Raw genomic sequence first — 15,607 nt, 5'->3', positions numbered from 1 at the left:
TTTGGAAGAAAGATCATTGCTTTCAATGAGCTTGTGCCAATTTTTTTCTTTTTGCTTATATACGTTTTTGTAACCATTTCAAGCACACTACTACCCTGATAGTAAAGCATAACTTCTGTAGGCTGATTTCTTTAGGAAAGAGGTTAAACTAACTGCTTTAATTTGACATTTTCAAAGGACGGTGTGTGAGCTGGCACTCTTTTTGGTATTAAAGGCTGCTTACTTCGTTTTCTCGCCACAGATCTCAAATTTGCTATCAGTCCATTTAGAGGAGGAGAGGGGATGGAGCACTGTTTTCCATTTTTGAAGATAAATTTTTGAGGCTTTAGGTTTTTATGCTCCTTGACATTCTAAAGAGATTGATTTCCTTCCTTTCAGGAAAGCAACACATCTTTTCAGTTTGGAGTTTGGCCTGTCTTATGGGAGTTTGCCTCACCCTTTTTTGCAAATATTTTTTTTATTTTTATTTTTAGAAATTACTCTGAATTGTTCTCAGGGAATGAAAAGAAATTATGGTTTCATTAGAGAATGTTTCTGTCTTTCATTTTGAGGTCTGGATGATGAAAAGAAGAACTTTAATAAGATTACCTATAATATTTGAAGAAAGTAAAAAATGCAAACAAAGAAACAAAAAAACAACCAAAAACTTGAGCTTAGGAATTTTGGGACAGATTCATACTGCAGTATTGTTCAGATTAAAATAGCTGTTTACTTGATTTTGTTTTCTTACTTACTTTTTAAACCACCGTCTTTCAAATAGCTAATAAAGTACTTCTCTTATTTCTCTTTCATGGATCCAAACATGAGAATCAGACCAATTCTGCTTTTAAAAATATGTATGTGTACATGGGTACTCCTCCGGCTTCCTGGAATGTAATTACTAATGATTTTGTATTAATATTTCTTCAGATGAACAGTAGTTCAAATTTATAGCACTTTGTGTCCGGAGGGCTAGCTCAAAATCCATCAAACACCAAAATAACTCGAAGTGCAGCCGCCACCCCATTTGCCTTTCACGATCTATTTAAATTTTGTTCCAAAATCAGGGTAAGCTGTGCAAAAGATTTCAGAAGATGCAATGAAGGTACTGTTGATGTAGCTCAGCATGCTTTGTAATATTTTCCTTGATCCTTGAGCTTTACTTAAAACTATACGAATAAAAATTTAGGCATAAAAAGTTATTTAAATTAAAATTTTGCAGAAGTCGAGTGCAGTGGCCTGTTTATCCTGTACGTTTGTAGAAACGGTGTATGACAGTAATGTCTTCTGTTAATTTCTGTTTCAGGTCCAAACTTAGTCTTTTTCAGTCAAGAATAAGCTTGCAGAAGGCAAGTGTAAAGGTGAGTATAAGAAAAAACGTTTTGCTGCTGATTTCATGAGGCGTATGACCAAAGTTGTCTGGAGTCTGGAGATGACTGACATTTCAGAAAGTATATTGTTACAACAAATGAGGAGATAAGAGCAGACTTTTTTGGCAGTCAGAGTGCAGAATATGACCAAATTTACAAGGAAATTTTTTTCTAGTGGAAGCTATAACTGTTCTTTGAAGACCACTTGTGAAATTACAACTGCATGAGAGAAAAATACGTTAGAAATCCCCTTGCCATTAACAAAACTGTTAAGCTGTTAATCCCTTAGAGTTTTGACTATATTAATACATAAATATGCATGTTAATTTACTATTAATACATGTTTGGTCATTTAACTTCTCATTAGTACCTATCTTTTAACTTCCATTTCTTGTTGTAGTTAAAAGCACGACGATCCGAGTGTAATTCCAAGGCTATCCATGCAAGGAATGATTATCTTCTCACTTTAGCAGCTGCTAATGCACACCAAGATCGCTATTATCAAACAGACTTAGTAAACATTATGAAGGTAAGGAAGGTAATTTATGTATGGGAGTTCGGAAATGTGAAAATCTGGAAAGCAAAAGGAGTGAAGTACAGAATCTTGGGTTAGTTTGCGACAGCAGCGTTGACTTTGCCAACATGCTGCAATAGATGAGAGTGCAGTGCAGTAGATAGACCCTGCAGTAGTGTGCAGGATACTTGGTACCAATTATCAAGCCCCAAAGCTAAGCAGTCACCTTTATTTTTTAATTCGCTTTTTTCTGAAAAACTCGCTTGGGTAAAGGAATCAAGTTTGTAAAACTAAGACCTGTATTTTCCTATTGTGGTCGACCTTAAGTAAGCTGGAGACTTTTTAGTTCTTCAGTAGCATATCCCATAATCCTTCTTTTGTATCCAATTATCTGATCTGATCAGAACATTTCTTTACAGTATGATTAATGAAAATATAATCATTAAATATCTTGGTTTCAAAGTAAGAACTGTAGAGAATAGCAGATCAGCATTGCTGTGCTCACAGGTGGCAGCTTGCCAAATCAAGCCAAGAGTAGATACTTGAACTCATAGGAAATGACATACTTTAAAAGTTCAAATATGATTGCTCACAGTTTGTTTTTTTTAATATCATCCTAGAATTACTTAAATATACGCTATTCCTGTAACTCAGAAAGTTACGGATAAATTGTAAAATCTGTAAATTCAGCTATTTACAGCTAGTTCATGCTTTATGTAGGTGCATTTCATGTATTGACATTTTCAAAGTTTATTTAAATTTGCTATCTACAAACTATTTCCAGGTGGTGCAATCAAGCATGGCAATTTAGAAGTCTGTAATTTGCATTTAAAATTGCTTTATTGAAGAACTATCACTGTATTGTAACAAATCACTGTATTATCAGCATGCTTTTGCATACTGGAAAAAAAAATATTGATCTGAAAAGCAGGTAACCGAAGTAGAAAATGAGAGTGCCAAACAAGGCCTCCGAGGGATTCTTATATGTCATTCCATTGTATCTTGACTAAGTTAAACCACTCCTATGTCAATATGTGCATGCCTTTTTGAGTAAATAGCAGCCTGTGTTATAAATTCATTGCTACGCCTAATATCTGACTTCCTGGAAGGCTAAGTCAGATCTGGGTATCTCAGAGGCAATGCAGGGCTGATAGTCCTTGAGGCAGCAACCCTGTCTTTGCTCTGTGTGTGTGTGGTTGTGCTTTTCTATTAGTAAAACATGAATATTTGTGCTGACTGAATGTTTAGTACATGGAAATGGTTATAAAGTAAATATTTCCTTATAATACTGGAGATAAAATTATTAATTGGTGCTTGCATAAGATAATTCCATACTTACATGCATAGTTGGCTGTCATCAGTTAATGCTCTTACTTGGAAGTAAAGCCAGAAGCAAATTTAATATGTTCACAAGAAAACAAACGAAACAGTCATTTGAAATAATAAAAAAATGAGCAGATAGACCAGGTAAAATTATAGCTGGCTCTGGTGGGTTATGGCTGCTCTAGTCTCAGGGCATTGTAACGTAAACCCTGCAAAGGGATTCTCATTTCCTCTGTACGTCTGGCTACATTTTGCGTGCAGTGCAAACTAAGCACGCAGTGAGCTAGGCAGGATCTTCGTCTCTTTGAGTTTCCATAAACATTTATGTCTTCTGGATGGTGCGGGCTTTCTGTGCTGTGACGTGAGAAACCTGCAGATACCTCAGGAATGTGGGGTTTTTTATAAGTCGCAATAGAACATCAAACTAAAATCTCTTGAATCATTTTTGAAAGACTGAAAAATACAGTAATGGAAAACAAAGTCATGCTGGTGCCGTTCCTCTGCATGTGTGCTGTTGTCCATAGATGTCCAGCTTGCACAGGGTCCAGTTGCTAAAGCCGCTGCTGATCTGTTGTGGTTTCTTTACCCAGCTACTGGGCTCCCTCTTATCCAGTCCTTTCTTTTGTAGACCTTGTTTTGAAGCGTTTTTCAAAGTGAACCGTTTTTTGATATGGAAACCTCTCTGTGCAACCTGTTCTTCTATATAAATAATTGTGGTTTACTGAAAAGCTAAGTTGCAAATACTTTCATCGAGCCAAATTACTTTGGAAGGAAAGGACAACATTCAGGGTTCTTTTTCTGCATCTCTCTCAGATATTTATAGTAGTTGAATCTCCTCGTCTGGTAAACAACTGTGTTCTTAACGAAGAACTGTAAATTCGGGGGTTTTGCACTGTTGTTCATGAGCAAAAATAGGTGGGAGCACACCCACGTGTCCTTGCAGCAGGGTCATCCTTTGGAGCAAGGGAGAGAATAAGTCAATGGCAAGGTCTCAAATTGAAATGGCTACTGAATGCATTTTAGTAGCGGGGGGAAACCCTCAGGAAAATCAAGGGTAATGTATCACTGGGCTCCAACTGCATTCATCCAAGAGCTCTAATGTAAATTCAAACATGAAACTGCTTAAATATAAACAACAATGTGTAATCTGGTGCTAAAACCCGCCTCAGTGCCAACAGAAAGCCGCAAGTGTGTCCCAACCTTTGAAAAGGGCTCCAGGAGGGGCCCTGTGAATTATAGATGAAGAAATCCGACTTCCCTGCCAGGCAGGCTATAAAACAAGTGCCGTGATGAATGGAGTCAGTTCACACACGGATAGATATGATACGGTGGGAACAATCAACATGATTTTTTGAAGAGTCCTGCAAAAAGAGATCTTTAAGGAGTCAGTAAGCCTGGGGATGAGGGTGATTCATCTGATTTAATGTCTTGAATTTGCCGGGAGCTCTCAAAAAACTTCCCACTCAGTCTCTGCTTACGTAAAAGAACAACGTTGTTACAGGTAGGGCCGTGAGGGTTTTCTCATAGATTAATAACTGATGAAGAGATACAGAAGATGTGAGATTAAAGTAAATACTTGGGTTTTATAAGGGAAGGAGATTTGCTGGCAAGGTCCTGGTTTCTCTCCTGCCTGTCTTCTCCTCCTCAAATGCGTGTGGGAACCATGCTGTTTAACGTGCTGAGAAAATGATTATTTTATTTAGCATAATGATTTAACATAAACAATATGGAGAAGGAACTGAAGAGAGAGGTGATGGTTTGAAGGTGAAGAATCATTCAGTATAAGCAAATGTCAAGCTTATGACCAAGAGGTGTTGTAAGATCTTGACAATTTTGGTTGACCAGGCAAGAAAATAGCACATAAAATTCATGTTAAAAAGAGAAAAGCAGTCAGTTGGGGAGAAAGTTGCTGCCTGCAGAATGAAGAACTCTGAGCAGCCATTACCATTTATGAAGGAGACTATAACTGGAAGATGGAGTGAAGCATAAAGAAATGGAGACTTTGTCTATTAAATGTTTCTAATCCTTCCCCTAGGTAACATCACTAGGGAAGGAGGTATTTTGAAAGGGTGTTAAAACCCTTCCTGGGCAGCACAGTTTCTGTTTTAATAGATTGAGTGGCTGCGTGACCCAATATATGTTACACGCTATAATACAGTTGTGGTGTCTAAACTAAACACGTTCATTTTTGTGTTGAGATTAACATTCTAAAAATGCATCTTTTATCTTAATATTAGTAAGTCCTTAGGTATTGTTGTAGTGGTGGCCACCTTGCTATCTGAAGTATTTCTCCATTTAGCTGCGATTGAGCTGAGACACCTTCTTCTGTTTGAACTCTGCAGGGCTGTCCACATTTCTAAATCACATCAAGTTTCTCCTTAAACCGTTCAGATTGTCGCGGATGGAGTGAGAGTGCATTTCACTTGTAAGAGAGAAGCAAAAATATACTTTATTGGTATAGAATAGGGAGTTAACAAAGTTCAATGCGACAGTGTTTTAACAAGATTCGATGGCAAGGTACACTTGATTATTTACTGCATAGAGGACAGGGTCAGACAAAACTGTCAGGGAGACCCTCCCATTGAGTAATGAGGTTCGGAAAAGGATCCCTTTCCTTTCTAAACTCCTCCTCAGAGAGGAGTCTAGGTATGGCTAGATCCAATCTTAGTCCCAGACTTGCTCAACGGTTTATGTCTAAAGGATTATATAAGCACAATCAATCCTTTATATCACTTAGCTAAGATTTCAAAGTTTAGTATTTAGCCACTTACTGAGGATCTGTTGTGGCAAGGAATCTCTCAACCTTGAGGAGTAACCTTGAGAGGCGTCCCTGCTCAAGGGGAGACCCTGGTGTGCAGCCTGCTGCCGTGCAGGAGAGCTCAACGGGCCCTGGGCTGTCTGCTATTTAAGGAGTAAGATGATTGACTTATGGTCATATTTGCATATCAGCAAGAGGTTTGGATCACTGCTTCAGGCAGCCCTTGGCTACTGTGCTGCCATCCGTCCTCAAGGTCCAGCATAAGCTGGATGCAGCCATCAGGGTGACTCCCACTGGTGTTTACTGCTTGTGCAGGGACGGGGGGGAACACACCGCCACACAGATTTTATCTGCCTTGCAGCACTTTGGAGTTACTGCCTTCTTGCAGATACTCAGCTTCTTTTCTTGCTTCTCTCTTGAGCGAAACTCTGAAAGACAGAAATAAGCATTCCTGAAAAATTCACTTCTCCTCCCAGCTGCCCTCATACCAGCTGCCCCATTTGAAAGCAAACTGGAAAACTGACTTCTGTAAGGAGCGAGTTGGGATTGTTGGGTGGAATCAGTAGCATCTCAAAGATCATAGGGCTTATTCAGTTATTTAGTGTCTACTCTTCCAGGATGCGGTGATTTTCTCCACTCTGTAGACCAGGTGAGATTCCTGTAACCCGCACCATCTATATAGTGAGGTATGACTGTAATACCAGTTTCATTAGTTTGTTTGAAATCAGGTTCATTTACCTCACCTTTTTATCAGGGCAACTATTTTTTGTATGTGGCAGATATGTACAGTTTAAATTATTTTCAGGCTGGTTTTCAGAGTTACTCAGTAACCTGTAGATAAATCCTTTATTTAAATAATACTTCAGAATGTAACTTGTTTAATATAGTAACCTTCAGACTTGAAAAACAAACTACCCCACCTCCCCTGCCTTCAAAATCTCCCTACTCCAAAGCTTTGGTATCAGTTTTACAATAGAGCTCTTAGAAATCATGTGGAAAGTGGAAAAAAAGTAATTTTGTTATGTTTTTAAAGACAGATCTTGTATATCCTTTGTCTAGAACAGTTTTAAATGGCATTTAGGTATAAAATGATGGCTGCTTGGTGCTGCTCCTTTGGAGTGCATCAGTATGGATTTCACTAAAGAGTCGAAGCTTTCCCTGTTTTCCTACTTATGTTACCCAAAGATGATAAAAACTTTAAAAATGGAAAAAGCCGTGAAGAAATTTCAGCTGATACTTGGCTATATTACTGTGTAAGAAAGTAAAACTTGTGCTTATTTACAAATGCTTCAGAGACTGTTTCTGTTTGCGTCCGTCATAAACAATTTCTTCGTAGGTTTTAATTTTAGTGGGGTTATTGTTTCCAGAATGAGAATTGTACTGTGTGGTTTCTGTTGGTGAGAGAATCGTTGGCCTCTGGCTCGTTTGAAGCTGGGGTTGGCTTGGCTGGAGCACAACCAGTCTCTGGCCATGAAACGCTGCCTGCTGCTGGCTTTGGGGTTGAGTTGTAGCGTAACACTCTCTGAAACCATCACTTTGGACCATCTGCGTATGCAGACAGCGCTCGCTTTCCTAGAAAACATGAAATTTTATTCTTGTACTCCTGCTTAGTGAAGAAGGCAGAACAGTGAAGTTTATTATAGGATGGTTGTTGCATCCTGTGCAAGTCTGTCCTGGTTTCAGCTGGGATAGAGCTAATTTTCTTCTTAGTAGCTAATACAGTGCTGCATTCTGGATTTAGGATGAGAATAATATTGATAACACCCTGACGTTTTAGGTGTTGCTGAGCAGTGCTTACACTAGTCAAGGGCTTTTCAGCTTCCCATGCTCTGCCAGGGGCACAAGAAGCTGGGAGGGGGCACAGCCAACCTGGCCAAAGGGCTATTCCATACCATAGGGCATCATGCTCAGTATAGAAACTGGGGGGAGCTGGCCAGGGAGCAGCGATCGCTGCTCGGGGACGGGCTGGCCATCGGTCGGCCGGTGGCGAGCAGTTGCATCGCCTTTTTTTTTTTTCCTTCTTGGGTTTTGTCCCCCCCCCCCCCCCCCCCCCCTCTCGTTGTTTTCCTTTTCATTACAATTTATTATGATCTTTATTTTATTTTATTTCAATTATTAAACTGTTCTTATCTCAACCCACGAGTTTTCTTACTTTTGCTCTTCAGATTCTCTCCCCCATCCCACCGGGGGGGGAGGGTGAGCGAGCGGCTGCGTGGGGCTTGGTTGCTGACTGAGGCTAAAACCACGACAAAGTCGAACCGAACGCAGACGGGTAACGTTAATGCATACCTTGGCTTGCCGACAGCCTAGACAATAGCATGTTCATCAGTGGTACAGAAGCAATAAAATCCAATAAAAGTTCATACCATTGTTAAAGAGAAAGGAGGGGTGGTGGTATTTTTGCAGTAACAGCGTTGGTTTATGCTGGCACAAGGTATTTGCGAAACTGTTGTCGGGAAAGCGTAACGTCTGTTGGGCTAGAGACACCTCACGTTATTCCGTGTTCAGAAGAAACCAGTGTTGGGTTTGTTCCTTGTATCTGACTCAGAAATGCTGCCGTTGTCCTGTCCCGTGGCAAATAAATCACAAATATATGTCGTGGCCTTATTTAGTTTTCTGTAACAGGCAACAAATCGACATTTTCATCGGCAGGATTCCTGGTGACATACAGCTTCTGATAATTTTCAGTAGTTTAGAATATGTTACTTTATTTTGCAACATTTTTCTGCAGAGGAGAAAAAATTATTCACTCTGCTGTGTTTGTAACTGTGAAAGCCATCACAAACAAAACAGGGATGCTCGGAAAGAGAATACAAAATGCTTCTAGCATTTTTAAAAGAATCGAGAATTGTTTCTGCAGTGCCATCCTAGTTTACCAATTACACCACTAAATAAGAAGCAAAATAATTCTAGATCTCCCTTGAGAAAAGATTTTAATCCTATTGCCTTTTTCTGTATTTGTCCTTTATGTCCAGAATTTACATCTGGATATAACAAAGTTATGCCACAGAGCTCAGCTCTGCATTTCAACCTCTGTAATGAAATTTAAAATAAAAAACAACAACAAAAAAAAAAAACAAAAAAAACCACCATAGACTGAAGCATCGTAATGTTTTATTCTTTGCCAGTTTCCTGACAAGCTGCTTAGGAACAGTTGCCATCACCTGATTGCTAAGGTACAGTCTGCAAACCCTTTCAAGTGTAAGTTGTCTGCCTGGTCCTCAGGCTTCTGCGGAAGTTTAAACTGAGGTCAGAAGGAAGTGTAAGATGGTGGTTGAAGTAAATTCAGGGCTGTTTTGATACCTGTCTTCTTAGGAACTTTATTATTACTGTATTTTGTTTTTTACTGCTCTACTCTTAACTCCTCTGTAAGTTCCTCTCATGAACCACCTCTGAATATGACTTTATAAAGCAACTTATAATGGGGAAATATTGATCTAAAAAAAAGGGAGGTGTCATGAACATTTTAAATAATTAGTGGATTATTTTTAGTAGAAAGGGAGAACTAAAACTTAAATTGATTTCACAGTCTAGACTTTTATAGATGATGTGAACGTCACCTCAGCAGTTTATTCCATTACAGCCTGTGGCAGGTGGGTGCATGTGTGTGCGCGTGCGAGTCGTGGGGCTCAGGACTGTCTCGTTTGAGCTTCACACGAACCAAGGTCTTTGACACAATGTAAAATATTTTAAGAAAGTATTTTATTTTGTTTCTCTGGTATGTTTTCAAAATCTGTTGTTCTCAAGCATTTGCCTTTTAATGCTTGTATTTCAAAAAATCGGCCTTAAGATTTCAAAAGTATTTTGTAGAGCTAGGTCATCAGTGGAGCTTCATGGTTGATGCCCAACATACAGTCACCTTTGTAGCTAAACACTCTTTAACGATCCTGAATGGTATCGTAGGGTATTAAAAAAAAACCCACACAAAACCAAAAAGAAACCCCACCAAATAATTGGCAATCGAGTGTGATCTTAATGTTAGGAAACTGTTTACAGATAGTGATGCATTTTTTATGAACAATGAAAAGCTCTTTTTAAGGTTACAAACAGTAGCAGCAGGTATTTCCAAATAAAGCTCTCTGCTTTTTTTAAAAATCTATTTCATATCATACCTATTGTGGTCTTTGGCATTTGAGGACTGTGTTGGAGGAATACTGTCAAAAGCTAGTGTGCTTTGCTATTTTTTTTGTCTTAGTGGTTTCAGTAAGGTTTTTTTATATTGTTGTAAGTATCGGTCATCCTTTCTGTTTCATCTTTTCTGTTTCTTCTGTACTTTCCAGTTTGCTTGACATGAGGAAGTGCAGTTCTATAATTTGGCTCTTGTTCTTGATCAGAGTTCTTGTGGTGATATGGGAGGTTAAAACAGAAACATCATGTTACGTAATTTCCCTGGAGCAAATCTTTACTTACACATGGGTGATGATACCGAGACATGATACAGCATTGCTTTTTTAATTCCGGAGATCAATTTTTAAAATTACAGGTGATGTTTACCTTTTTCACATCGTTGTCTGTTTTTAAGCACTGTCTTAAAGGGTTCTGAGAGAGGAAGAGATCTGTCTGGCTGCTGAGGAATGAGCTGGCAGTCATGAGGATTATCGTGAGTAGTGGTTGAGCTGTTGCAAGGGACCACCAAGAGTGAGTATAGTACCTGGAGCACGTGATGAAGAAGGAGACACTGACAGAACTGGGTTTGCTCGGCCTAAGAAAAGAAAGGGAGATGTTAACAGTCTTGATCATCTACAGCTACCTAGTGGTGAGCACATGGACAAGACTGAGCCAGGCTTTTTTTTTTTTTTTTTTTTTTTTTTTAATTATTTTTGGAAGGTGATGGCATGCTGGGAGGCGGACAAATTGAAACCCAGGAAATTATGATTAAATGTAAGGAAAAAGTTTTGCCATGAAGGTGATCAAACAGAAACAGGGGCTCGGGGAAGGGAGGAATGTCGTACTTTGGAGACACTCAAAGCTTGACTGTATACAGCCTTGAGCAACCTGATCTGTTTGGCCCAGCTCTGAGCAGAGGTTGGACCAGTATCTCCCTTTCAACCGAAATTATTCTATGATTCCATGAAATAACATTTTCTGTTAAGAAGATCCTGCTTGCAGACTCCTAACTTCCAGTTTCTGGGGGTTTTTTTCTGCTGTTATCTGGAATAACTGCATGAGCCAACAGTGCTAGAATATTCATGTTTTGATGAACCCTGTTTTTTCTTTATTAGAATTGTTGAGAGTTTTTGTGAAGCTGAGCTGACATCTGTGTTTTCGGCATCGTCATCCACCACTTTTACTGAGCACTTTTAATGATCATTTAAACCAAATGTAAATACAGACTCCAAACGTGACTTGCACAAATGAGATTCAGCTGAAGCTGGCAGTGTTTATAAAAATGACCCAAGATTGAGGACTTGCTGGTTTTCAGTTAATAATTTGATTTATGCCCAGAAATTAATAGGTTGTGTATGGCAGACGGTTCTTTCCTCTGGTGACTCTATTTGACTTGAAAAGTAAGTTGACATGTTAGCTGAAGGTCTTAAATTGTCTCAGGAATGTTCTCCTAGCAGTGGCTGGCTGGTGTGTGTCCTGTATAAATAAAAGGTTAACATTTGCATGAGTGCATATTTCTGTAGACTCCAGAACAAGCAGAACCCATCTTATCGCTGTAAGAAATCATTTTACGTACACGTTATTGTTTTATGCTTTTTAGAATGATTTAGAAGCACCCAGGGAATTACTTTTCTAAAATGGAGATTCTGTCCTAAATGAAAAAATAACATTAAGGGAAAATAATTTTGAAGTCACTAGGGGTTTCCATTTTCTTCTATAAATCTCTTTTATTAATTCAGTACTAGCTATTCTTTTAAGATCCTGTAAAACTCCCTTTAAAATGTAGAGGGAATTTATGTAAGTGAAAGAACTATTGTTTCACTTCCCGTTCTTGTCAGCTGCAAGCCACAAATATTTTGTAATTACAATTAAGCCAGCCATAGATTGCATTATCTACAGTATCAGATGGGCACAGTAACTTTCCTTTACAGATGGTCGATGAGTGTGCGCTGCTCTCTCATGTTCGTTCCTATGAATGGAGGATGAGTGAAGGGAGGCAGTTGCCCAACACATGATACGAGCGTTCCAGAAGATGCTCATTGCGGGCTTCACAATAGCTGATACCATGCTGTTTTGCCTTCCAGGGACATCAGTCTGTGTGCATACGTGCACATAAAACCTTGGGGAAATTAATTCCTTTAATAGGGCCCTGTTTGTAGAGTGATTATGCATCCACGTAAATCGTGAAGTAGTCAATACAAACTTGTGCTCTCTTGTTTAGGCTTTTTCTTAAATGCTCGTATATCACACTTCCTAGCTGATACCTAAGTGCTGCTTTGGAGAACTTTAGCTCCTTCATAGTCTGTTGAATATGTGCTAACTACAGTTTTGAGCATTTATATTCCGGCTGACTGTGAGTAAACATTCACAGGGAAGTGAAAAGAGGCTTCCCACTGGAAAGACAACCACTTCTGGGGGTAATTTTGGCAAAATCGCAAGCAAGGGAAGTTTCGATGGCCTTAACAGTAAGTGGTACTGCCACCGCTAGCTATAGTGGCATCTAATATTTTCAGTTTCGAATCCACCACTCGCACCCTGAAAGATCACGTTACTCACCACCCAGCCTTTCCAAGCTAACCCGAGACAAAAGAGTGGGTCTGAATCACAACTATTTCTGTTTTACAGATGAAAAACTGAGTGATGGTCACATTTGCCTGATGACAGTCAGCTCTGTCTCCCCTCGTGTTTTAACCACAAGTCAATTCCTTGTTTAAGCATTTGGTCCAAAAAGGCTGTTTATTTCCAGGGGGCTAAGTATTTATTCCTCCATGGGTGGGGATTGTATAGTGTAAAGACAGAGCATAGCAAAGCCTAATATATAAATCAGGGCAACTTAATTATCTTAAAACAAGAATCATTTTTCATGGGATAATAAAACAATTTCTTGATAATGCTTCTGACTTGTCAGCGAGTTTTCCTTTGGCATTTTGACAGAAATAGCTTTAGAAGAGGGTTGATAGCGAAAAAATGTAGTGTGATTTTACAGATGCTCATGAAAGGTATTGCCGGTATAGGAGGTTACGTAGAAGAAGTCATGGGTGTATTTATATGAGAAAGTTAACAGGAGGCTGGTATTGTTGGTGCAGTGAGTGGGAGCGACTTGGGAAGGAATAAAGAGAAATAATCAGTGATGAAAGTTGAATGCAATGCAGTAGAACAAGGAAAATGACTGGAAAGCCAAAAAAACTCAAAATCACTGCTAGGAAGAGGGCACAAGGAAAGCAGTGCAAGGGTTAAGGTCGGGAAGGAGGTACTTAACGGGAATCTGGGCTGTCTTGTTGAGAAATCTAGTTTAAGGAGTTAACAGAAAACTTTAAAACATGTTTTTGTTTGGGTCTTTTGGCTTTTAAAGATTTTATGTAGAAACCGTTTAGGATTTGGATCAGGCTTCAAGATTTTTCTGTCAAATGTCATAAAGCTACCCATTTTGAACAGGAAATGAAACCTTGCCATCTTGTTTCAAAGCCTCGCTGTAATACAATAAGAACGGTTCCCGAAATACTTCGCTCTGCCAGAAAGCAGCCTGCATGCCTTCGAGTCGCTCTGTAGCTAGCGCGGAGAAATTACGAACCTCAGGAAGCACCTGGTGTGCTCCGGTTGGGAGGCAGGTGGGGCTACGTCGAAAAGTTTTAACTAAAAACATGCGACATTCCTATTTTAGAAGTCATGGAAGCAGACATCCCGAAGAGATCATTCACACGGTTTTGTTTGGTTGGGGTTTTTGTTTTTAGCAACTCCGGATTCACTTGAAGAATTGGAAGACACAAGGGAAGAGATACTTTTTTCCACATTTTTATCTGCTATTACTTGTAACCACCCAATGTTTCAGTGAGTTACCTGGGATTTACACGTATTTACATGGAAACTATGCAAAAAGCTCATGTACCGTTATTAAAATTGAATGCGTGTGCACAGGTTTTATCCTGTTAAATGAGATACTAAACTATAAACGGTAGTGAAATTGTGGACTAATAGTATGTATAAGTTGAGGCAGTCTGTAGGACTTCTCTATATGAGAAATGATCTGTCCTGTGCCCCCAGAGCAGTTATTTAGGACCAAAGTGATAATGGAGTTGGTACTGAAAACATTCAGATGCTCCACTGGATGATTCAAAGGTGAAATCCAAAGGTTTCTGGGAATAACTGCTGCTTCATCAAAAATGAAGTATCTAGTTGTCTAGCTGTCTTGCTAGATATTTCATTTGTGGTGAAACGTAGCCAATATAGGTTGCAAATTGAAAGCAGTCATCTGGATGCATTGGAGCTAGTGGCAAAGATGAGCTGGTTTTAATCCTCTTCCAAAGCCTCTAGGAATGCTTGCTATAGATTTTGTTGTCTTCAAGGAACGCAGAAGGTGGTTTAGGAGAAGGCAGAACATGTTATAATGACCATCTTGTGATGGAGACTGTCAGGACTGATGTAGTGTCTTGTACGTCAATGGCAGGAGAAAACATTTCTGAGTGACTTAACTTATGAAAGAGGTAGAGGAATTATAAGGAGATAAGACCCAAAATAGTACAAGCCCAATAAGTGTAAGATGGAAAATGTCACACTGAATTTGAAGCATAATTAAATCCTAAAAGAAGTTACTGGAAAAACAGCTTCTATTCTATTATTTTTTTGCATCTCGATGTCACCCTGGAGGGAGGCAAACCCAGTAAGAGTTTTTACAGAATTTAAGAAGGTTTACGTAGGGTACGGCTGTCAAGTTGCGATACACATTTTATTCTTTCAGCTTCAAAAGCTTTGCTTCCCTGTCTCAACATGAGTCTATTTGGTGACAGTGGAGGTGTTTGCTAGTATGGATGGATGGAGGTGAGGAGCTGGTCATCGGTTGTCATAGCCTGCGTGGACAATGGCTGTTTGAGCTCTACGTTTGGCACAGTCTTTAGAAAACTTTCTTGCCTTGGGATCCCTTCTGCGAGCCTTTACGGGTGCCGTGGCTTGCAGCGCACGCTCAAAAGGCAACACGCAACATGGGGTTTTGGCTCTTTTTGAGAGGTCGGTAAATAGCTCAGGGCTCCATCAGCAATGAATGGGGTGTGCAGCTGGTATCGAAAGAGAGAACTGTTCCTTCCCTGTGAGCTGGTCTGCAGGGAAGTGAACGGAGCTGATCCATGCGCCATTGGAACTAGGCCGCAGAAGGGCATTAGAAGGCAAGAAATTCCTATTTAGCATTTACAAATTGCTAGGGAGATAATTGATTGGAAAGCTGGCTGAAAAGCTCGGTCAAGGGAGGAGGAGGAGGGGGAATCCTGCAGTATGATTTGTCCGTCTACCTGCTAGTTTTCATACAGGAAAAAAAAATTCCCATCTGTTCAATTTGTTGTCTCTGCTAAAAAAGGCTTTATAGCTAGGATAAACCCCCTTGTTGTGGAGGGGAAGCAAATATTCCCTACCAGTAGGTTCAGTCGATCGGTAATGCCAGACGACTGACTAGCTGGAACAGTTAGCTGAACAACTGAACAAGGATATTATTTTGTAATGTTTTGCAAATTATTGAAGCACTAAGGTAACTGCTCATAGGATTTGCATGCTAATTAAAAGAAATAATGA

At 39.5% G+C, this 15,607-nt stretch overlaps 1 protein-coding gene across 1 annotated transcript in view; it reads left to right on the top strand.

The window, feature by feature from the left end:
- FCHSD2 (FCH and double SH3 domains 2) overlaps nt 1-15,607 on the top strand; it is a 164,728-nt gene that overhangs the window by 91,547 nt on the left and 57,574 nt on the right. The window contains exons 7-8 of the mRNA XM_075491298.1: nt 1,286-1,340; nt 1,750-1,878. Of these exons, the coding sequence (XP_075347413.1) occupies nt 1,286-1,340; nt 1,750-1,878 (184 nt within the window). The remainder of the gene's footprint in view (nt 1-1,285; nt 1,341-1,749; nt 1,879-15,607) is intronic.

This window comes from Mycteria americana, chromosome 1 (assembly GCF_035582795.1).
Source record: "Mycteria americana isolate JAX WOST 10 ecotype Jacksonville Zoo and Gardens chromosome 1, USCA_MyAme_1.0, whole genome shotgun sequence".
NCBI classification, from domain to species: domain Eukaryota; kingdom Metazoa; phylum Chordata; class Aves; order Ciconiiformes; family Ciconiidae; genus Mycteria; species Mycteria americana.
The sequence above is the reverse complement of the archived record's forward strand: the minus strand, read 5'-3'. Positions and strand labels throughout refer to the sequence as shown.